This window comes from Frieseomelitta varia, unplaced genomic scaffold, assembly GCF_011392965.1.
Source record: "Frieseomelitta varia isolate USP_RPSP 00005682 unplaced genomic scaffold, Fvar_1.2 scaffold_282, whole genome shotgun sequence".
In the NCBI taxonomy this organism is placed as follows: domain Eukaryota; kingdom Metazoa; phylum Arthropoda; class Insecta; order Hymenoptera; family Apidae; genus Frieseomelitta; species Frieseomelitta varia.
The window spans coordinates 38,243-64,898 of record NW_025110015.1 but is presented as its reverse complement, the minus strand read 5'-3'; the positions used below and the strand labels follow the sequence as shown (position 1 = coordinate 64,898).

Here is a 26,656-nt window from a genome sequence, read left to right as displayed (position 1 = left end):
AGTATATAAAATAGTCCATAGTAGAATACACTTTATATTTAAGAAATGTACCAAATCTTTAGTTAAGTTTTATTTTTTTAATACAAACTTATTTAAACTTTTATAGTCTACTAATAAAAAATAATAAAATTAGAGAAAATGGGGACAATTTTTATTTTGTTCCAGTATTTGTTCCAGTACTACCCAGTAAAGAATGAAGATTTACTAATCATTATTTTTTAATGTTAATACATATTTTTGCAATTCTCTCGGTTTCAATATTTCAATTTCACCAACGTTCTAAATATTAAAATTATTAAATTTGGATATCCCTTTCTCTTATTTTTCACATATTATAACTTGTTCGAGATTCAGAACCACGACATTCCAAGTACTCCTTAATTCCAAGTACTCCTAAACGACGCGAACTCGATGGAAAGCAAGCTTTCACTGCTGTATATGTTAAAATTAATAGAGTAATTGAAGCTCTTTGGGCAATTTGCGATGTCGAGAAATATCAATTAACGATTCGTAGATTTGTTATGTACTACGAGATATGGCGATAAGTTCATTAATACAATTGTAGTAGAAAGAAAACTATTTAAACTTCTTTCACTTCGATAAAACTAATTCATTGGACAATTGAATGGCTGCGTACGTTAGATTTATTAAATTTTAGAGGACGGCATGAAAACAATTCATTGGCCCTTCTTCTAATTTGAAAAATGAAAATAATAATCCAATAATAAGAAAGCCGACTGAACTTTGTAACATAAGCTCTTCTTCACATACTCGTCGCTGTTTACTTTCCTGCTGTATAACTCTTAGACATCTGGAGCAACTAAACTTTGTCAAAGAGTTTTTCACATTATTCTTTCTTTTACAAAGTAAAAGTTTGTGACATAACTTATTCAACTACAGATACTGAGAAATATCTACTGTTCACGGTCTTGTTCACGTGTATATGAGATATAGTATGTAATGATTTCATTAGAATACTTGTAATGAAAAATATGTCAGTATAAGTGCGTTTTGTAAAAAAATAGCTCGTAGACGACTGACTGCTCAAACTTGTAAAACTGAGAAGCAACTCCTGCAATAGAAAAAATCAATGTACTAGTTGAAACTAATTGGGTGAATCCTTGGGCTATCGACTTCTAAGACGTTTATATTTATTAAGAACCCAAAGAGAAAAAGTTTATTTCATGCAACTTTTTTGTTACGTGATAGAACAGAAAGTTCTTAATTAGGATATTTTTCAGATCTGCAAAAAATTCCGATTTTTTCATGCGGACAGTGTCGATGATACTTGAGTTGTTAAGTGAAAGTTTTCATTTCATAAAAAAAAATGTTTGGATATTTTCATTTCTTTAAAACTTGAAACTCTTCTATTTCTGCAGCATAGCATTTTTTGTTTTCATATTTTTCAGTTTAGAACACAACTAAATTTATATAAAATAACATAAAATATAATAATGCAAAGATTAATTCTATTATGATAATAGAACCTTCGCTTCATACATTTTCGTATTTTCGCCACAAATCTTGTTGATTCCTTTTTTTTCTTAACCATAATAATACTAAAATATAATGAACAACGTATTCGTGTCTATTTTGCCAGACTGTAAACAACAGGACAGATAAATTTTCGGTGAAAATACGAAATCATGTGAATGTTATTGGTCATTACCGATTCAGAAAAATTACTGGATCAATCAAAAGACCATATCGTGTGAATTTATTAGAAATATATATATAGCGTGTTAAAAAAATCGATAACTGAAGAGCATATTCACCAAGAGGTGTAAAAAATGTTTAATCAACGTAGATCCTAAAGGCAATTGTTTTGATAAAAAATCAACTTTTATTACTCTGTTTCATAAGTAAATCTTGCAATACATGCTAAATATTCAATCGAAGGAAGAACACAGAGGAATTCAAAGTATTAATTCAAAATTGTAAAAAATAAGATTATTACAATATCAACAAAGATTGCTTCATAAACGCAAACGTACTATGCTGAACTTCAGTATTCATTCGGATAGCGTCGTTCTCGTATTGTTAACAATGTCAATTCATTGTTCTAACATGGAAATGGCAAATATGCATTTCGTGTATGGCCTTACAAGTTGATAATAAGTATGGAATGTTTCTCGTCATTGGACGTAGAGAAATATCCCAATAATCGACAATAATAAAAGTTGATCTGATCCCGTCACACCAGGGAATCGAAGAAAACGAACAAGCCGACTCCTTAGCCAAAGAATCAACAATCGACCAAACAAAAGAAACCAACATCCCAATCCCACACCAAGACCTTCTAGCTTCAACGACCAAAGCGGAAAGAGAAGAATGGAACAGAATTTGGACTACGACAAATAGAACCAAAATACATGACATAGCACACCATTTCTATCAAAAAATACCAAATNAGCAGAAAAGAAAGGATAGCTATGACCAGGCTTCGAATAGGACACTCCAAGATCACACACGAATACCTACTAATCAAAACAAAACCTCCTTTCTGCAACACCTGCAACCTACAAGTCACCACCCAGCACCTACTACATGAATGCAGAAAATACCGAAGCATAAGAAGTAAATATGGATTAAATTAAACGAAAACACCGCTCTAACCTGCCAGAAACAACAAAAAAACGTTATCAATCTACCTAAAGGAGACCCAACTACTAGGCCAGTTATAAAGAGTCAATTTTGACACGTCGCTAAAGACCTCGTAGTCGATTCGACGCTAAACCTCCATTTAAAAAAAAAAAAAAAAAGTTGATCTCTCATTGATACAATGAGCTTTTAGGATCTATGTTGATTAGATATTTTTTACATTTCTCAGTGAGTATTATACGCTATTTAAATGTCGGGCCTTTCTTTTTTAACATCCTATATCGTATATACATACATGCATACATACATAGTAATCGCTGAGTAATACATAGTATTTTATTTATTATAATCACATAGTATTCCCTGAATAGGATAATCAATGATTTACAACAGGATGCCAACACGATTAAAAATTACGAGTAAAGAACTTTATTTTTAACTCAAAAAATCATTAGTTTTATTGACTTTATTAGTACGCAAAGGATTTAACATGTATTTGCAAAAAAATCAAATCAACTTTTCCTGAAGAATCGAACAGTATTGATTTATCTAGTATGATCATTTAATGCACGACGTGTAACATAAAATTCAATGTATTGCATAAGTATGAGAGTAATTAAATTGCAAATTTATTCCTTTGAGCCGATAATTGCATCGTTAACTTGTAAGAAATACGAATCACGCAGCTGCGCTGTGAAATTGCAACAGAATAGCGTCGTTCGTGTGCATTGGGCCTTCGAAGGAAGTCGCAGTGCTTTCTAAAATTAGTTTATCCAATCATTACTAATACAATATATTGTAAATAAATCAAATCATACGTTATTAATGTTCTTCTTTGTATTTTTAAACTTAAGCTTTTAGTATCTTAGAGTCGATCGGCTTTGTGGGTTTCCCGAGAAATACTTTGAGCCGATATAGAGGCTTTTCATTTCTAATGTATTTTAAACACACGTAATGACATTTTATTTTTATAAAATAAATTTGTATAGTGAACCTACGTTTACTGGGAAATAATTGAAAAATTAGGTGAATATTGTATCTAATTTAAAAACCTCAACGCCTTGAAAGTAAAGAAAAAAATTGTGCATAGTAAGTGAAGATCAAGAACAGTACACATGTTCTACGTCCAAGGAGTACATGAAGAATGTTTTCATCATCATTTATGCAAAAAGAACTTATAGCAAGAAAACTTACGACTTTCCATATTATTCTTATAAAAATATGTTTAGCCTTTTGTATTCCGTGAAATATAAATTTTCCACTTCCACAAAATTATGACAATGTTTATATTCAAAAATAAAAGATTTCCACAAAAAAAAAATTATTTCTTTTATTATTCATTATAAACTTTCATTTCCGGATAATATATATATATATATGTATATATATATATATATATTATCCGTAATTATACGTAATTATATCCGTTAATATATAAATTATCCTAATGAATAATAAAAGAAATAATTTTGTTTTTGTGGAAACATTTTTATTTTTGAATATAAACATTGTCATACTTTTGTGAAAGTGGAAAAAATTATATTATGTATATAATACATGATTTTCTTTTTTCTTCACGTAAAATTAACAATAAAATAAAATAAAAAAAAAAGTATCTGTTGAAAGTATCTTCATTTTTAAGAGAAATATTAATAGATACCTCAAAAATCGCATACTTTTCAAGGTATTTTTGGATGGTATCTGAAAAACTTATAAGATATTATTGGGTTAGTATACTTTTATAAAAATCATACACATATTTTAAAGTTTGTTTAAGTAATTACCTTTTCATATTAGATTTTTAATTTTTCAAATTGTAATTTAATTTTTCAAATACGCGAAAAGAGAAATCAATCGTTTGTATATTTGTTTCTTCGAATTACTTTGATTTCTATTTCTAATTCTTTTCAAATTATATAGTTCATAGCAATAGATAAATTATTTCGTAAAATGTTTTTAGAGCGGCTACAGGAGCGAAAACGTCCACAAGGCAAAGGACGCAAAGCAACAATCACGGCAACATCAGCGAGCTGCTGGACAATCTGCTTCGCGGTTACGACAACAGCGTCAGACCGGACTTCGGTGGTCCACCAGCCACGGTTGAGGTCGATATCATGGTGCGCAGCATGGGTCCGATTTCCGAAGTCGATATGGTTCGTATCACTTCGTTTCCTTTTGTTTCTCTTAGTAGCAACGACAATAGACCTACTATTCGATACCTCAATAAACAGTTGTACAATTGTTTGAGATCTTATTCATCATGGCAGAAATTCCATTTCACTCATTGAATAATTCGATAAGTATAGAGGTACATTTGTTGGTTTCATTAACTGTAGAAAAATATGTGAAAAAGAAATATTTTAAAAAGGAGTTTGTTTTGCTTTATAAAATTGGTATGGTGTAGTAATTATTTATGTTCATTAGGACACATTTCATATCGATAGAGCGAGGATAATATAGATCAAATGTAACACAGATATTAGAAATATTATATAGAATAATATGTTTTACGTATGAACAGCGATTATAAATATGTTTAAGTATGGATATCTATTCAGGACATTGAATCTTCAGAATTGATCTTTAAAACAATTCTGATCTGAACAATTCAAAAACATTTCAAGATCATTAAGATCGATGAAATGTCTAAATAATTACCATTATTATTAATGTACACGTATGCGTCGTTTATTTCAATGATATTTTTGTTATCTGTCGAATATTTTTACACGTTTCTTCTCGATCCTTTGAATATTTTCTACAGTCTCAACTTGCGATCTAAAAAGTTTTATAAAAATCTAAAAAATCTATTTCTAAAAATATACAATGTGGAAAGAAATGTTTGGTCTTGATTGTCATAAATAAATTCTACCTCCAATCTGACAGAAAAGCATAAGAAACTTGAGAAAAGCATAAGAAACAAAATTGACCTTGAATATCAAAGTCAAAATTTTCTTCATTTGCATTTTATTCTACTCATTACGAAGATCAAACTTGTCCAAAGAACCTAATCGTTCTTGAAAAATGGCAAGAAAGTCTTTTAATCATTTAACTTTTTTGTGTCCTCTAATAGTGATTTTATAGTTCCGGACGCGTCTTAAGAAATTGAAAGAAGCAGGTCAAGTGTACAAAGATACAAATCATACAACTTATTTTTTTTATTGTATCATCTTTTTTTTATTGGTAAATTCTGATATGTAAAAACATGACCTTGAAATGACACTGACGTCCAAAAAAGTTTTAAGTTTTTCTTATAAGGAATGGTCATTTTCATATTGCTGCAAATCCCATTGAGAAAAATGTATACGATTTACAAAATCTGTTCTGCGAAGATCTTGATGTAAAAATAAATGATATGAGTATCAATTTTTTTCAATACTATCCGTATTATGTCAGTCTTAAAAATGCCACTCTTACACTCAAATTGTCGTAGATTCACATGTGGATTTTCATTAACTGTAGCTATAGTATTGTATTTCCTTTATTTCTTTTGTTATTGACAATTTTAGTCATCACACGCTTTTTCATGACGTTGTCAGTTTGACAGCAATTTTTGACTACCTTTGTATTTTATGATAGTCAATTATAATTAGGAAATGTATCTTTGTACACTAGAATTGTTTCTCTTAAACTTAATCACTTTTAATGAATATCATATCGATCTTTTCTTACGTTGAATATTCCATTGTGAATCACTGACAAATTTCGGGATTTCAAACTACTTGAAGATTGTCATTGACGATGTAAATAAATAGTAAAAATGTTTTTTTGCATGTATTTATTAGGCTCTCGATTGTCGCGTCTTGGTCAAGATCTATAATCTCGATAAAAATAAATTTACATGTAAAACTTAACTTTTCAAGGTCATGTTTTTTACATATCGTACTTTTACGATGCAATAAAAAATATATATATTTAGTTGTATGAAAAAAAAACATCAATGACCTTGAAAATTCCGAAAAGAATGAGCTTGAAAAGAAAAATTCTTACCAGTTATTGGCCTTTCTATAGGTGCCATTTATGTTAGGCAAAAAATATTTTTTGCATCATTACAATTCAAAAAGATATTATATAAAATGCATATACAATGTACAATAATACACAATATATTTAATACATACACGTGTTAAAGACCAAGTTTTCAAACAAGTCAATATTAATCTTCCTGTTATTCAATAAAGCTGAAAAATGACTAAAAAGTATTAAAATCTTTTAATGTGTTAATTTAAGTTTTAAATGCACAGTGATCTCGATTGGTACAACATGTAGCATACATATAGATAATGTATTCAAATAAACTTATACTGTCAAGATATTATACAAAGTATCGATATTATCGAATAAATAGCACGTAAAATATACAGGGTGATCCTCGTAACGTGACGACATCAAATGACTCATAAAATAATTTGTTGTACGAAAAAAATGTTCAGATAGCGGTTGCATGGCTTGTATTGTAATCAGTTGTTATGTCATTTTTATCAAGATATGAAGGTCACCTTCAATTTTTTAAATGGAATAGTTAATATTTCTTCTCTAATTCGGATAAAGCGTTGAATTTTGCATAAAAAAAGGGTATAAAATACACCAAATAGGGTGTAAAATACATAGTTACTGAAATTAACGATCTTTTCTAATACAATGTAAAAACATATTTTTGGTAATATCTCAGTAACTATGTATTTTAGACTCTATTTGGTGTAATACTTTTTTATGTAGAAATCAACGCTTTATCCGAATTCAGAAAGTAAACTGATTACAGTACTGTATGTCCCCCTGGAAGCCATGCAACTTCTATTCTAGAACATTTTTTTCGTACAACAAATATTTTATGTATACATAATGCAACCAACAAGCTAAAATAGTACTTTCACAATAATTAATTTGCGATTTATTTACCTATTTTACATTTATTCCTCGCATTTGATAATTAACTCTTTTTTTCTAATAAAAAATAATTTTATTCGTAGCATATAAATCGGCTATTTTTAAATGCTCTATTTGAAGAAATTTATTCTCAAATCCTCTAAATCATAGTATATTGTTTATAACGAAGAAGATATTTAATCATAGTATACTAGTAGTATACTAGTACTTTTATAATGATTATTTAGCGTTTGATTCTATCGAAATTAATAATGTAAAACTTCATAATCGATTGATAGGTATACGCAAATATGTACGAAGATTTTATCCCAATAGTTGGATAATACATTATTACTTTAAAATACCACAATAATAAAGAAAGAAACCTTGTTAGCTAAAAAGTTTTACCAAATACTTTATAAATATAACGAGAACGAAATTTCTGCGCAGACTTATTCAATGGATTGTTACTTCCGCCAGTCATGGGTGGATCGACGTTTAGCTTTTCAAGGCGGCAAAGAAACTCTGGCGCTCAGTATATCGATGTTGGCAAGAATCTGGAAGCCAGATACGTACTTTTATAACGGGAAGCACAGTTATCTGCACACAATAACCAGTCCTAATAAGTTTGTCAGACTTTATCAGGATGGTAGGGTACTTTATAGTTCAAGGTAAGTGAATATTTTCTACAGATATTATGATTTATATAATATTTTTCTGTAATATACACGGTCCACGTAACTTGATCACGAATAATTTTTAAGATATACTAAGATTGTATGAAAAAAATTTTTATACAAAAGTTGCATGGTTTGAATGAGTACATCGTGTGGTGAATATATTTTTTGTACAGGTGGAGATTTGAAAGTCATTTACACTTTTCTTTGAATGGAATGATATATTTTTTGTTCAATATAGCTCGACATTACTTGTAAGAAAAAATTATTATTAAATTAAGCATATTGAAATATTACTAGTTTCAGAAAGATATTTCAACTTTAATTTTATAAAATCTACACACGAATGCTGCCCGTGTCTTTCCTCATTTTTCATACGGAAAATTTTACAAAATTGAAGTTGAAATCTCTTCCTTTTTAATATACATAGGTTAATATTTTTTTATAGAGAATATTCCATTTCAAAAAGTAGAAATGACATTGAAATCTCCGAAATATTTCCATATATTAAACAAATACTGCACCATAAAATGTACTTCTCTAAACCATGTATCTTTTGTATAAAAAGTTCTTTCATATAAGACATATAAGACATACAACGCTTAGAAAGTATTTGCTTTTACATACTCTATATGCTGTTACATACATTTGTAACATTTAGATATTACTGATAATTATTTTTTCGTCGAATTTTGAATTTTTGATTTATCGTGAACATTTTAATGTAGTATCTATCTTTTAATTTTGAAATGATAAAGACTTTTCTGCTGGAATATAAACTAGAAATTTTCTGTTTAAAACTGAATTCAAGTTTCTTGAGAATAAAAGCCCAAGATCAAAATTTTCTTTGATCATTGACGAACAGAAACTGCAACTTTTAATTTGGAAGCTTCACATAAAAGTCGTTTACCTTCAAAAATCTTCAATGCGTAATTTTTTCCTCTAATCATAAAAGACAAACAACAAAATATCAACAAAATTTATAAATTGCATTTCTTTCCCTTTATATAATCTATTTTATTTAGAAAAAGAATCGTGATTGTACTCAAATTGTTTAAAAATTCGAACTAAAATATTATCCAGGAAACATAATTACAAAAAATGGAGCGATTGAAGGGTAAAATAAAAAAAAATTACAGAATAATGAGGAAAACAATAAAAAGGAAAAGAAACATATTATATTAATGTACGAAATAAGCCAGAATCTTGCAGTATCTTTCGAACAGTTGCAATCGGTCTGTGAAGTTTATAGGATTGTTCAAGTTTTCTGTTTTATTGCTATACGTCCATTTCACGATCGTCTTTTGCTTGACTGAGCATGATGTGAGCTGACTTGCGTTTATGTTAAACAAATTTATCATGTGTACACTGGAAAAACATTTGACAATAACTTATTGTTAGGACTGAATGATAAATTCGCTTCTGGTCAGATATTTTTGGAACGAATTCAACAACTTTTTAAAATTCAGTTGCTCACATAAAGTCCCCCTTCTCATAACACGATTATTTACTACGAAAGGATATACATAGTATATTCAAATAAGTTAAATGATGTTAGTTATTTACAAAACATAATCAAATTCCGTCTTTATGTGATGGTGATTTTAAAGTTCATTTTTGAACGTGAAAAAACATTTTCAAAGAAAATGTAAAAATATTTTTAAATTTAGGCATACGTGTAGAATTCAATATACAATAATATTTTTAAATTATTGATTCTAAACCAATAATAGGAAAATTTATGTACAATAATAAAATTTTAGTATTTATACCAATGATATTTGATCAATCTATTCATTTTAAGTCATATTAACAGAGATTATAATATAAATTAAAAGTTAGCAATTTATTCAGTTTATTATTATTTATATAGATCTTAATATTACTATATTGCAACAAACAAAATTTTTATCATCACCTACTTCTCCGATAATAATAAAAATATTCTAGCAAACATGTAGTTTAAAATTATACAAATTATCTATTAGCGATATTCAGATTTATACGGTTACTTATAATTAAATACCTTTAAACTTGTTTTATAATTTCAACTTAAATATTATAATTTCAGTTAAATAATTAAAAGGTCCGTTTTATCGCTAAAGAAATATAATTTAACGATACAGTCGGTTACAGAAGTATGGGCAAACCTTCTTGCAATATTTTTGTGAAAATAAATGATATATTAATAAAATCCCATAAATAGTTTATTATATACAAAAGTAATGTGTGCAATAGCTGTTAATTTCCAATAATGAGTTATACAATAATAATACGAGTAATACAAAAATTCGTGAGTGAAGAAGATATTGACATATGAGGGATTTTTAATGATTTAAAGACAAGCGATCTTTTTTTAATTTAAAATTTTTAAAATTTTTAATTTTGTCATTTTTCTATTACCCATTAAATGTAGATTAAGCACTGAAATTGCAAATGTGTCTATAGCTTCTTGACGCTTGAATTTTTATATTCCTTGCATTATTATTATTATTATTATACAACTCATTATTGGAAATTGCTGTTATGCAATTTACTTTTGAATGTGATGAATTATTTATGGAAATAAATTATACTACATACATCATTTGTTTTTACAAAAACTAAGCGTGCCGATACTTTCTTTGACCCACTGTATAATAATATCGTGTCAGTCGAGAAGAAGATTCAACAATCCAGTTGTTTCAAATTATCCATTTTCAAGGACAAATACAAATACGTCACATATATGTTACAAGAAACAAGCGAAAAACAGTGAGAGCAAAAAGAAGAGAAAGAAAGCGTGAAATCAAGCGATGTATATTTCCCCTTTGTTAACCCATTCCCTTTCTCTTGACCTAGTCTTCTGGATCGGCTCTATTGTGCAGACCAGAATTAACCCTTGAGCTCAAGGTGCCTCTGCACACGGACGCATACGCACACTTGCTTCGTTTCTCTAAAAACTACATGTCGGGCACGGCTTGCTTTTTTAAAAAGTGCATCGTCCTTCTCAGAACTATCATCTTTTGTGTACGGTGACCGAGAGACAAAGGACTCGAGATTACCGTCTTGATTTGCGTCAATGTTGTTAGTTCTAGAGCGGAATGACTCGAATAAAAGTTTACACGAGACGTTTTCCTAGGCAGACGTTTTCAAACGGAGCTATTGAGAATTTGAACATAAATTTTCATTATTTTATTATTAATAAATTAAATAATTAATAATTAATTAATAAACAATTCATAAACATAAATTTTCATTATTTCATTCGAGCATAGTTAAGATAAATATAAGTATAGAATAAAACAAAATAGGATACAAAAATATTATGTAAATATTATAACATGTAAAATTTAGAATAAATGCAATGCGAAATGTGCAATATGAAAACCAAAGTCAATTTCAAGGCCAAAGAGGCTGAAATAAATATATACATACATACATACATTATTTCATTCGACGGCATTCATTCTTTTATTGTTAAAATGAAATATATTATAGTTGATTTTTCTAAAATTTGTCCAACTGTTTTCAATAAATTCCATTATTCGTTTATATCATGCAAAAGTCAGTCATTTTTGAAAATAGCATGTGATATATGTACATAGTCATACGAAAGTAAGGAACAAAAGGTCGTGTTATCATTCTGCTCGTTTTAAATTTGTTTGCAATAAAGATTTCATGTTTCCCATTATTACCTTAAAAACCATTCTTCAGACTATTTTTTGTTCTGTTTTGATTTAGAAGATTTTTTTATATTTAAATATTTTTTTATTGCTGAAACAGTAATAATTATTAGCTTGAAACTGATTTCAATTTTATAAAACATCGCATAAAACATAATCATAAACCATTTTATATAAATTCAATAAAGACATACGAAATTGAGGATTCGTTTGAATTTTATAATTACTTGTCATACTGTATCTTTTCATTTAGTTAATGAGAACGATTCTTTAGAATATTTTTTTGTTATTTTAAGTAAGCAAAATTGTTTAAATATTATAAAGAAGTTATTCAATATTTGCCAAATATAAAAATATTATGAACACACATAGACTATAACTTTACATATATTTCTATGCACATAAAACATATTTTATCTACGTTTACTATAATTTTAAAATCTTACTATAATTTTAGAATCTTTGTCGAATATATAAGTCATATATGTATATCATATGACATTTATATAAGTCAATAAAATTGATAAAATCTGTAATAAAATAGTATTTACTTAATGTTTAACAAAATGTTGATAAATTCAATTGAATGTCATCAACTGTACAATAAATCTTAGTAAAGCACTTGCAAAAAGGTTTCTTAACTATCCGTAGGTGTGACCTGAACGGAAAATCGAATTCCTTCGGAAACTCTATACACTGTCGTGATGGATCGGTAACCATTAAATGTCGATCACGTCTGCACTATTTGTACAGCACTTTATTAGCTACTAGTACAGCTTTCCGTAAATATTTATTCGAAGCTTCCAATTACTTTGTCGAGATTGAGTATATCTGAAGATAAAGGCATTAAGTGCACTAATTTTATTGAAACTCGACTAAGTCTTCTACACGTTTTTGTAATATTAATGTTAATCGTAGTTTACTCAGAATGATGTAATCCAGAGGAACAATTATTCTAATAACTTCCTGATAATTAATTTTGTAGATTTTAAAAGTAAAACTATTTCCTTTACGTAGGAAATACTTGAAAAATTATTTTTATTTACAACTGTGGTATTTACAAATTACGATTGTTATATATAATCGAACTACATCTGAAATATGCCTGTGAAAATAAAAATAGTGTACTTTCCAAATTAATTATGTAATAAAATAAAAATTAATCTGGAAAGTAGAAATTTAAATATTGTAAATTATATAATTGTTAATAGAAGAAACATTAGGAAAAAGAGAATGACAAAACAGAAAGAAAGAAACGAAATAATAAAGAAGTAAAAAAAGAAGAAAGAGAAACTGATAAAAATTGAAAAGAAAGAAAGAGTGATAATTAAGATATAATAGAGTGATAATTAAGATATAAGAATAAAGAAGAGAGGATGATAAAGGGAGGAAGAAAAATTATGGAAGACCCGAAAAAGCTGAACAGATAAGAGAATAGATAGAGATGAATTATGTAACGAAAAAAGTGCAGCAACGAACTTACAAGCTAATTTATTAGACTTTCGTATAAAAATTTAAGACTTTTCTATGACTAATAAAAATATTTTAATTCAAATAAATATGTTAATTTGAAGAAAGTTTTCAAAGTAAAGCTCATCATAAGCAATTCAATAAAAATTCATTGATAACTTTTTTTAAGGAAACATGACCTTAACTCTGTTTGTTTGTTAGAAATTTTCAACATGAATTTTAAGTACTTTATATATCGACTATTTATGAATTTCTTTTGAGAATACTTTAAAAATTATATAAAATTATATAAAGTTCAAATTTTATTATATAATGTTTAATTTAACTTCTTGGTCTAAATGAATCTGAATAAATTTTCCTATGGATTTCATTTTTTATTGCATAACTGTATTATTGTATAATAAAATAAGAAATTTCAGCAAAGTGAACCTACATGTTTAAATTTGTAAAACATTGATTCATATCTCTTAATATATTAAATTTGCCATCCTGCATTTTGGCACAAGAGATGTATGACAAGTCAAATATATCCAAAGGATTAACAGATACTTTACTTTTTTTTTTTGTAAAATGTACAAGAATAATTATTATGTGCAATTAAATCGCCAATATTATTTAATAAATTTGATAATAGAAACAAATTTTACAAATTATAAATAATTTTATTATCCTCTTTGTTATTGAATTGTAAGATCTATAATATGTATCCATATAATTTGTAACTTGTTAATCTAATGATATTACTAATAATTATTATGTTAGAGAGCTTTGATATTAACATTATGAATTTTTTGATTTATCGATTCAACAAAGTGATGAAAAATGAAAACAATGAATGGATAACATGTGAGAGGAATATGCTTGCCACAACGTTAGCAAATTCAAGTTTTTAAATAAGATGGATATTGCGTGGAAACAACAGTATTTCATCAGAGAGATTAATGTTTGATACTAGATACGTATTTACTATTTATAAATATCCAAACACTTTAATCAAAAATAGAAAGTAACAAATTAGCAACAAATTAATTATTGGTAGTAACACTTATTATCTTTTTATAGGTATATTTAACAAATGACGAATTACATTATTCATTAAAAGTATCTATACCGATAATACATATTGAGTTAAATTGAAATTTCCAACTTTTCTACCAATTTCTTTACATGTTTAGAAAAATTAGAAATTAAATAAATAAAAGATTAAAGGCTCTTTAAAGAACGAAATATTATATGTCTTATTTTTGTTAGCAATAGTAAGCTTTGACTACAGAATATATAATAATTATGTAATTTTCCTCCCTTCATTACATTATTTATTGTTTTAGTGACTATTAATTAATTGAATAGTTAAATTGAATAACTAGGAAAGTTTTGTGTTCTACTGTCTCTTTCTAGTTGTCAAATTACAACAACTGAAATTTTTTCTCTAATTATTTATCAAAAAATTGAATATGGTTTTTATTATATAAAGTTAATTTGTAATGTTGGACGAAATGTAGAAATGCGATTTCAAGACTGTTTTAAATCGCGGAAAGAACAAAAGAAGAAAGAAGGAAGAAAGAATAAAAGATATGGGATATATTGTGGTGGATATAATGTGTTACGTGCGACGATAGATTCTATTTTTCCTGCATCTAACTGTGGAATATAAATACATTACAAATAAAGTGAGTTCGAAAACTAATAAAACTTTAACATTTTTCTCTAAGAGGTCAAGTTGCCATAGTCTCGCAATTCAATATTAACAATCTTATACATATAATACCATCACTCCACAAAGAAGTACATAAATCAATACGGCCTTGGATCATGGAGAATATTTAAATCGTACAGATTTTCGAAAATCAAAAGATTGTTGAAATTTGTAATTTTTTATCATGTCAGAGTTTCAAATTGATTATACTTTCATTACATTACAATTCATTGCATCTTCATTTTAAAGAATGCAAATATAAAAACACATTTCATACGCCATCACGTTTGTTATAAAAAACAATACTAATTTTTTCTTTTCCATTTTTTTCTTCTTTTTGTCATATTTACCGTCTATGAGAAAAATATTCAGTAGTAAATTCGTGAATGTTCTGTATATATCTCATTTTATTCCGTCTATGCAACTATTCATTATTCAAACAAACAAAAAAAAAAATAAAATAAAATAAAATTGTTTAAAATAAAATTTGTTCTGTTTCGAAACATTTTATGATAACTGTCAGATTTATCTGGATGGAAGTATTTCCGAGATCTCAAGATTACATCCACTTTTTCAAATAGAATCATGTATTTTTGTATACATTAATTGAAAAAAAATGCTTGAGAAAGAGTTCAGAATGCAATGAACATTTGAACATTTCTTATAGATATTGAAAAATGTAATTAAATATTTCGAGAAAATATTAACTTCTTCGTGTCTTAATACTTCTTTATTCAGAGTATCACGAGGAATCAATTTATTTTGCAACTACATTGATTGCATTTCTGTAAAAATTCATATTGCAAAAATGTAGAGTTTATTAACCAATGAAACATTTTTTTTACAATATTTTTCTATCTTTAATACGGAATTGCTATTAGAGAATGAAGCCAAATTTACTAAATTCACACTGTATATAATAGCAACATTTTTTCCAATAGTATTAACAAAAATTTAATACTTTAAAAATTAATTTTATTAAAATTAAATAGTAAAGCTAATTTATTAAAATTGATTGATTCATCGATTTATTTATTAAAACTTTCATCAAGAAGCAATGAATAATTTAAATATAAATTTGAATACTTTCACTGCACACATAGCATGCTAACTAAAGAACGAATTCATATAACATCAATGGCTTATAAGACGAACAATAAAGTTCTGTATAAATTGCTAAATAGTTGCTAATTTTAAACATATTTATTAAAAATAGCATTATAACAAGATAATATATAAGATTCATGCTTAATTAATTTATTAATAATATTTCATGTTAATATTAAGATTCAACTATAATATTTAATTATATATAAATATAACATAATATTAATATCAATTATATATAAATTATTATGTTATAATAATATTAATATTATATCAATTATAATATTTAATTATATATAAATTATTATACTATAATAATATTTCATGTTAATATTAAGATTCAACTGTCGAAATTTGCAATATTACGTATTATACATGGATACCTTTGTCTTTATAGAGAAATACAGAATGTATCAAGTGTCAGATTCTTACGAGATACGAGATCATACATACAAAACAATAGATCAATATAATTATTTTGAATTTAATAATCGCTAAAAATGCCCACGCCCACAATATCTCTAAGACTTTTATTCGGTATTTTATTTTTATTTTATTTAAAATCTCCTATGTATGTCACAACTATCTATAAGCCTCGTGCATGTTCTCTGGAAAATGCGAAGATCGCGAAATCGCGGCATTATTTCACGGATGGTCGAGTAAATAGTTGGATCCTTCGATGGGCAGCATCTGCTCATTTCCAGAACCGAATAGATCTAAAACGCTGCGCTCTATTCATCACAGATAATCTGCAATAGACTCGCTGCGATTCTTTCATGGCTACGGGGATTTCGTCCTTGGAAATCCATGATTTTAGATTCTGTTTACGTGGCGAAGGGAAGAAGATCGCGTACGTGATCCCGAGGTCGCGGTGGTTTCAGAATTTCGTCGTGTCTGTATGCTAATCGGGTTCGTTATTTTCATGCAAACGAAACGGGCCGCGAAATCTGTTAGGGAATACGTCATAATAAACGCAGACTAACAATGCTCTTTCGCTTTCGCTCTTTCTCCATTTCCTGTTTTTTTCTTCCTTTTTTCTTTGTCCCCTTACTTACTTGAACCACTTGTCTTGAAGTTTCTTGTATTTCATGAATTTTTGTGGTCGGATAAAACGGCTGGTGTTTAACCCCCTCCTCCCTGCCGGTTTGTTCCGCTCGTTTAAGACACTCGTTTGTTTGAGGCTGAACTATTCGAACGGAGGAAAGGTTGGTTTATTCAGAGGTTGAAGAGGTTTCAGGATTGGAATTCACGAGGTAGAGAGGTTTTTTTTTACAGCGCGTGGTAGTTTATTTGTACGAAATTGATAGCGATGCTATGAAACGTCGTATTCTCATAAATATAGATTTTATGTAAAATGTCATTTCTTTGAAACGTCTTGTACTTAATTAAAATAATTTTATACATTTTTTTTTTCTAACAATCAACTAATTTCCTTATTCTAAATTTGACATAACTCGTTAATCTCGGAAATAAAACATTCTTCAAACGCTAGATTTTTTTAAATAATTTCTTTAATATAGTACAATTTTGTGTTATTAAATTATCTTGACATTTGAAAGAACGAATATAATATAAAGAGAATAAGCAAAAAAAAAAAAGTAAGAAAGGGAGTGAGATAAAATATTTTTATTCTTGAAAATATTTTCAAGGTTATTTTCAAAAAAGGTCTTGGTTACTTGCAACAGGATTGATTATCATTTGTTCATTAATACCTTTTATTTCATTGTTAATTCCACATTTATTTGTAATATAATTCTGCCACTAGTTTAATTCAAGGTGTAGGAGTAAAAATGCTCTGTAAATGATCATTAAACAGTCGTCTTATGCAGATTAAACAGTGAATTCAACATGTGTTTTCTATGTTTATTTTCATTAATTATTGCTTCGAACATATTTTTAATTATTATAAAACTTATTTATTATCATAAATTATGCGTTTTAAGATACTGTTGATCAATTGTGAATTAACTCGTTTTTTTATACGCAAATGTTCAAAAATTGCCAATCAATAATGTGTTAAGAATAAATCTTTTTATTTTCTTGAAAAATTTGTCCACTTTAATGTCAGTTTTAATTTTTACATAAAGTTTTTCTAAATTATTACTTTACTTAAATACATCAAATACATGTTTTATTCACACATTCAATGTTCTTATCGTTTTTAAATATTTAATTAAAATTTTCTGAAAAATCTGAAATTTTCTTCGCATTTACACAATTTTAATTTACTGAAAATTTCATCGTAATTTACAATTTGTTTTTTTAAATGTGAAATGTTTATTCATAAATTTAAAAAATACTAAAACTAAAAATATTCGATATAAGACGATTCATAGAAATATTGGAAGTGTTCTGTTCGAAAGAAAATTGTATTATATTTACGTAACAAACATTTAAAAAAAATCACTTGTATTTATTGTGTCACGCCACGTCTACAGATAGTATCCAGAATTAACCAGAAAGCTAGAAAAAAAATCACGTTAAATGCGATGTGAAAATGTGCGGCTAAGTAAATGAGATAATTCTCGGCGTATTTTTAGCGGAAAAATGAATAAAAAGAGAAGCGAAGAAAAGAGGGTCACGTTTCCCTTTGAACCGAGAATCAAGCTCGCAAATACTGCGTCAGACGACGGTAAGACGAAATGGCGAGGTAACCGGAAGGAGGCTGGCAAATGTGAAGGGCCCCCGTAACTCGGCAGCGTGTGTACACTTCACGCTCGAGATGATTTATATCCCCTTGGACGGAATCAAGGATCTCAAAATGCCTGGTTGCTGCTACGATTCCGTTCGTCCATGCGTAGAACTCGGTGGAATTCTCGTGCCAACAGACAGTTTCCAATATGATCTCTCCTTGCTCGGTTCGTGTATTCGTACATTCTCCTCTTGTGTACGATGCAGACCACAGTTCTGGATGTGTTTGCCCCGGCGATTATTCACGTCATTTGGATTTAGTCGGCGGCAATTACTTGTCGAAATCAATGTTCGATTCGAATGTGGCTCAACTGTAAGTGTGACAGCAAATTTTCCAGCTGTTGGTCTTTATAGTTTGGTAATCTCGTTTCCCTTGTTAGAACGACATCGAATTCAATCAACGATGAACATGGTCAAAACCTTGATTAACTGTAAGACATGTAAAATATTAGTAGGGTATTATTCTATAAATTCTGAGAAATTATACAAGAATAAATATTAAATTGGTACATATAAAAATGACGAATGTTCTCGAAATGTTCTTATTTAATCCAAGCAATTTTCACATGACACTTTCTCAGCGACAAAGAAGATTTATATCAATCCAATTCTATCATTCATAAATTTCTAAAACGGTTTCTTCATTTATAAAATAATCTACTATGTATTAAAAAATAGTAATTGTTCATGCAAAATAAATGATATGGATACTAAATTTATTTTTAATAAACTTCATAGCATTTTTCCAAATTGGAACTCATATAAGAAAACCACGTAAATCAAATAAATATTCTAATTATTCATTATTCGTAATGTTTAATAATGGAATCTTGGTGACATTATCATAAATCTTGTTGACATTTAATGTTTAATATGTGATTTACAAAATTTGATATTTGAGATTGATTAATCTACAAAATTTTGAAAAAATGATGCTTAATTTAATATCTATTACAAATATATAGTATCAAAAAAATTGAAAATCCTTTAATGACTATAGTTTCAAAATGAATGGATGAAATATGAAAATAATTGTTTTTCAGACACATTGACATATAAAGATTTCATGTGATATAATTTGTAAATTAGGTAAAAACAGTTAGCTATAGTTAACAAATTAATATGTACCTATTATAATAAATTTATTTATTAAAAGAAAATACACTTTATACAAACTTGCAAAATTATATTATTTATTATAATTTCATTATAATTTATTAAAGATATAGTCAACTATTTTGAAAATAATATGCAGGCATAACAAAAAAATTATAAAAGAAAACAAAACTTAAAAAAACAAGATAAAATAATAAATTATATTACTTACACTTTTATATATATATATATATATATAAAATATATATGTATATATATATATATATATATAAATATATAACATATAATAATAATATATAAATATGAATAATAATAAATTAAAAATAGATAATTAATTTAATTAGTAATTTATTCCTATATTAGTTTTAAATTTATTATTTTATTTTGCTAATACTTTTATAATTAATAATTTACTAAAATTATTTTGGTATAAAAAAATGTATTACATATACATATATTCTAACTAACTAAATTAGTTAATATTATAAATCAGTAACATTCAGCAAGTAACAAAACATGAGAAACTATATTCAAATTTATATTGATATGACAGACTTTTTAAAGGCCGGATTAATTATTATTATTTCTTTCGTACATCAGAAATTTTTCCCTGCTTATATTTTCTTCATACAGTACATTCGATCATTCGATAATTGGACTACGATGAAAATTTATTCAGAATTTCCGCGATAGATTTTCATGTTTAATTACAAACTTCTACGCAATAGAACCATCCATGGTTGAATTCAATCTCAAATGATATGGCTGATATACTCGCTGCGTTGAGCGGATGTCCGACTTCAGATTTCATGCTTGCACGTGCTTGTCTCGCTTACTAATATGACTTGATTTGCTCCTAGAGGGATGGACATTAATCCTATTACATTTTGAGTTAAATCTGACACGATACCCGAGGAAACAATAAATGGCTATTTAAGAAAAATGGTAAGCAAAATTTAAATAAATATAAATCTATTAATTTCAAATTTAATCGAATTTGATGTGATTCAAACACAATATTTGAAATATAAACAGTTAAATTATTTGAAATGTAAAAATTAATTGTTAGTTTTATCAATGTATAAATTTACTTAAGTGTCTGTTCTTTGTATTTATGTATTGTTTGCCCTATTTTATTGATATTTTATTTCTTGACAACAGACATTTTATTTTTCTTTAGAAGGATTGGATGATTTGTAAGCAAAATATTTTTGCTGTTCTAGATTGTCAAAAAATCTGCAAATGTTTTGAGTTATTTATCAACAATTCTATTACATTATACATTACATTATACATTATACAGTGATCATTTAACTTTTTTTTTACATGAAAAATTGAGAAACAGTATCATATATCAAAGTTTTCAAAATATATATTTCCAAAATAATTTGTTAATTATTATCGACAATTAGAAACGCCATTAAAAAGTATTAAATCTGACAACAAGTCACAAGAATTCCCAATACACATTCGAACCCACGTCGCGCCGCGGTTTGTTTCAATTTGTAGCATGCTCATTTGGAATGCAGCCAGCATTTTAAATTTCAGATCTTTTTTGCTCTATTTCCTACATAGCCACAATTCTGGCAAGTGATCGTACGTTGTTAATTACATGTTTTTATACTATGGCACTATAAATTGAAGATTGATTACTCTATCATAAGATTAATTAAGTTACATTACGAAAATTTCAAGTTGTAAAATTAAAATTTAATATTCTTAAAAATTAATATTTAATATTCTTAAAAAAGTCAATATTAATATAACAAATAAAAAACAATAATGATATTAAAGTAGTACAAGGATATTTTCCAAACAAATGAAAAAATTAGTATGAAACTTAATTTCACTCTAAAAGAAAGAAACTTCACCATTTCGTAAAAGTCAATGTTGTAAAGAGAAAAGCATATAAGAATAAACACCTTTAAAATAATGCATTTTTATAGTACATTTCGGGAATATATAATGTTAATTTACAAAGACACTTTTATAAGAATTAGAAATAGAATTAATTGTATAGCCAAAAAAATTTTCAAACTTGTCAAATTCTGTAAAAAATTATCGTAAAATTAAAATTAAAAAAACATGTCGACGAATACTTGTCGTTCTTTTCATAAATAGTAATTTTATAGAAAAAATATTTTATATCTAATTGTAATTTTAATCTTACTTAATATAATATTTTATAGTATATTTTGTAGTATATTATAAAATGATAGAATTTTAGATAGAATGTCAATTATGTTCAGAGTATAAGAATGACACTGATTCTTTTTGAATATTGCATTTACATTGTCTTTACAGCAATTTTTATTGACAAGGTTTTGCAAAAAATATGTAACATTAAATTAAAAACACCGAAGAACATTTTGGTGTTTTGAAAAATATTAGAAATACAAAAGAAATTAATAAATTTTATTATATTGGTTATAATATGCAGCAATATTTTATAATCAGTAAAATTGTTTCTTTTTGTATTTTCCCTTTACCTTTGCCATTTGCGAAAGAAATATTATAATATAATATAATATTATTTATATTTATTAATATAACATAATATAATATTGTTTAATATAATATAATAATAATAATAATATAATATAATATTAGTTTAATATTATTTATAATATAATGTAATATAATATAATATAATATTATTTACTATAACTATTATTGATTTCTCTAATATCCATTTACATATATCGAAAACCTTTGCTAATTCGTAGAAAAAAACTCCTTATGACCGAGATCAAGAAAAGGTCACACATATTTTAAATAAATATGTTCATGTAACAGACAGAACAAATAGAATAAAGCAAAGCAGAATTTATAAACGTACTTCGAATAGAAATTTCCAGAAAGATGTAAAATTATTTAAGAGATCGTTTCATGAAAGTCGGTTGGAAAAACAGGATAGAAATTGACGACTGTGGCAAAAAGCGCGGAAATTCATTCTCCGATATGCAATTTCCAATCCAACAGTTTACGGTCTCGCAATTTTTTTTTCGTCTCGGTCTCTCTCGGCTTCCCGACGCGTAAATGAATATTCCCGGACGTGTTGCGGCCGTGATTCAAACGTCAGTCGGTCAGGACTGCAATGAAATGCGAACTGATGAACAATAAAAATTATTTTCCCCGCATATCGTACACCTACTTCAATATAGAGTGGACCAGTAACTATAATCACTTCAGGCACATATTTCTGTTGTTTTTGAAAATATGAGGCTGACTCATGTTCTAATTAGTTAACATAAGTTGTTCTATACGAAAGCGGCCAGTAACAATTCTTTGTATAGATCGAGGGAGATTCGAAGATTTCAAAGTCACCTCTGGCAGACATTTTAACATTGATCCTGTAAAATCTATTATATAAAAGACGAGAATATCGACGAGCATTCTTGCATTCGTGTTATCTTTATCTTTCATGCATCAGTTCTTTAAAATGGAATTTGAAATATCTACTAAATTGTTAATTTTTCGACATATTTTTATTAGAGAATATCAAGAATGGCGATTAATGGATCAAAAAATATATGATTCTAATGAAAGAAATAGAAGTGACGCTGGAATTTCCGATATCCTTCCGCATACGAAGAAATCATTAATACTACATCATGTCCTTCTTTGTATTGAATAATTTTCGTTAACAATTTTTTTCATATTTCGAAAAACAACAAAGACATTTGAGATGATTGTAAGTCATAGTTATTGGCTCACCCTGTACAGAGACTTTGTTATTATTGGGAAAAGGATTAGTTAAACATAAAATCGTTCTTTGTAATCAAACTATATTATGTTCAAACATAAATTTTTGACTTTTTCTATTAAATTCTGACTTTCTTATTCAAGAAAATTTAGTAGGCCAGTAAACAAAATTACAAGATGCTTCATATTTATACATTTTCTACGTTTAAAAGAAGAAAATATATAAATTTTGTATATCCTATATTTTGCTCCTATAATATACTCTCTTCAGAATGAACATACAAAATCTTAAACTCGTATAACAGACAAATTAAAGAAAGAAATACAAATGTGAATTGGATAAAATTATAAGACGCTTCATCTATTTTCCATTATTACGATTTCTATCAGTTATTGAACTGCATCTTGCCTATACTGCAAGTAGACACGGAAGTAAAAATCTGTCATTTATTTATAATATTATTTCATTATTCTATGATATTATTTCATTTAAGAAAAAGAAACTAATGCATCAGGAAAAAATGTTAGATAAGAGTGGAGTCGGTCGATTTTTGTTCTATTGCAGACAGAAAAAGTTATATTAACAAAGTTGCAAATTATTGTGCTGAAAAATCTAGAAGTTTTAAGAAATAATTCAAGAACCATCTAGAATAAATCAACTTAATTACAATAATTGTAGTTTTCTTTGTAATTAACTCTAATTATTTTTTTTAATTGTAATTACCTTTCTTGCTGTTAAATTTAATTGTCGTAAATGACAGAAATCATTTTTCGTTATATGTTAGAATTAAAAGTTATATAATTAGATAACTAATCAGATAACTAAATTAGATAACTAAATTAGAACTTCACAAAAGTTCGTATTTAATATACAATATTTAATACAATTACTTATTTTATTACTTATTAAACAAAATTGGTGTCTGAACGCCAATTTCTTAAAAATTACCAATTTCTTAAATGTTAAATGATTTCTGTTAGAATAAATCTGAGAACTAATATTGTTCTATCTGAAATTTTTTAATTTTTATTAACTTCTAATTTTATAATTATACACATATAGGTGTTTCTGATTAAATTCAGTTAATAAATTGATATATTGCAAAGATCGAAGATTATTTGAAAGGCAAGCAATTATTTATTTTTAGCTTTTTATTTTATTTTATTTTATTTTATTTTATTTTATTTTATTTTATTTTATTTTATTTTATTTTATAATATTTTAGTATACAATTACATTATTTTAGTATACAATTGTATTTGTACTATTGAAGAAACTTACTACCATCTTTGTTCAACATTCATCTTTTTCCTATTTCAAAAGGACATATTGAATGAAGATATGCAAATAATTGCATACATTTCTATCTTGGTTGCTTAAAAATCCAAATGATTCAAATAACGAAAAACACAAAAGAAAAAAGTACAAAAAAAGATAGTGTTTTTCTTGGTTCGCTGAGCAAATCTTCCCCATTTGTTTTGACATACCAACGGGTTACTACGATGTGTTTATTCAATTTCGAAAACGTTTCCTGTTTTCCACCTGATTCGATGAAGACGAAAATTCTTCATCATAAACGTCATTTAACATACTTTCAAATAATCAACATCTAGGATTATTGTGCGAACTTTCCAATCAAATATAATGACAGAAACAATTGTGTATCCATTAACAAGAGGAAAAAATATATCTTATTTAAAATCATATAATTCAATGGAAATATCTAATAAAAATAAAATAATTTAAAACTTATATAGGTTGTGCAAGATTGAAAGTTGAAATATTATCGAGAAATGTTTCAGGCAAGAAATAAATATATTATAACTTCGAAGAGAGCATTGTTCAATATATTGTGGAGAGCATAACTGTACATACCAATGACAATGAAAAGTTATCGATGATTTAAACTAATATAATTCCGTAGAAAAAGATCATATAATGATCAACTTGATCTTATTTTAAGCGCAAAACCTCCATTTTGACAGTCTCGAGTTCGTTTTTCCCAAAGATGACTTTACATCGTGCGAGAATACTTTTTCCTCGAAAGAAAAATTCAAATGTGTATAAGAACATTAAAAACTTTCTTTCGTAACTAGATCTATTATCATTTTGAAGATTGAAATCTCCCCGACCCATCTCCCTGAAGTTATATCAATTTAAATTATTGACAATTTTTCATTGTTATTGGTATATATTATGCTCTTCATTGTAAATGGTATTTCTGTAAGAAACGCGTAGAAATCATATGAAGGTAAGGTACATTTCTTCAAATAGAATCATCTAATATTTAATGCGATATTTAATTTATAATATGTCAAATAATATTTAATTCGATTCCTATGAAAGAATGTTAATCTATGCATATCGAAAAACTGCTAGATTGAATTTTACAAAATTAAAATTAAAATATCTACTAAACTATTGGTTTTATTACATAAATAAGTTAATAGTTTTCATTAAAGAATGCTGAGATAAATTCTATATATAGTTATATTTAAAAAAAAGTAGAGCTGGTCTTCATGTGCGCTTACATTCGAAATAATTAATTACATTAAGTAGAAAAATATTACTATTACTGTAATAAGATTTCTTTGAAATATTTTTTTACAGTTAACAGTTTCAAAAATATTGTAACTTCCAGTCTTAGATGAATCATCTAGTATATATATTATGACAATACACATTAATATATTAACACATGTATAATATATTAATATGTTATACAATTCTAACATTGATTATATAAATTGACATATTACTATATATTTTTATGGCTAAATCACAGTATTTAATGCGAAATCTTATATTCAAGTGTCTACAATTGGATTAAAGTTATCCGTGAATTATTTACTCGCAACAATTCTGCAATATTGTAAGAAACAATTCGTTCGCAACAGTTCGTCTGCAATAATTCATTATCAGTTCGTGCTCGATTTTATTCACATTTATACGAAAATTTTAAAGCTCGAGTAAATAATTGAAGGAGATCTGTTATTTGCATTAATTACATATTTGATAGTAAAAACAAAAAATAGAAAAGAAAGACGAGCTGAATTTTATT

The 26,656-nt window shown here is 26.9% G+C and overlaps 1 protein-coding gene across 3 annotated transcripts in view; it reads left to right on the top strand.

Moving 5' to 3' along the window:
- The window catches only part of LOC122529280 (gamma-aminobutyric acid receptor alpha-like), a 164,197-nt gene that overhangs the window by 110,422 nt on the left and 27,119 nt on the right, over nucleotides 1–26,656 (top strand). For all 3 annotated transcript variants that reach the window (XM_043655237.1, XM_043655240.1, XM_043655239.1), the window contains exons 3-4: nucleotides 4,562–4,754; nucleotides 7,918–8,138. In XM_043655237.1, the coding sequence (XP_043511172.1) occupies nucleotides 4,562–4,754; nucleotides 7,918–8,138 (414 nt within the window). The remainder of the gene's footprint in view (nucleotides 1–4,561; nucleotides 4,755–7,917; nucleotides 8,139–26,656) is intronic.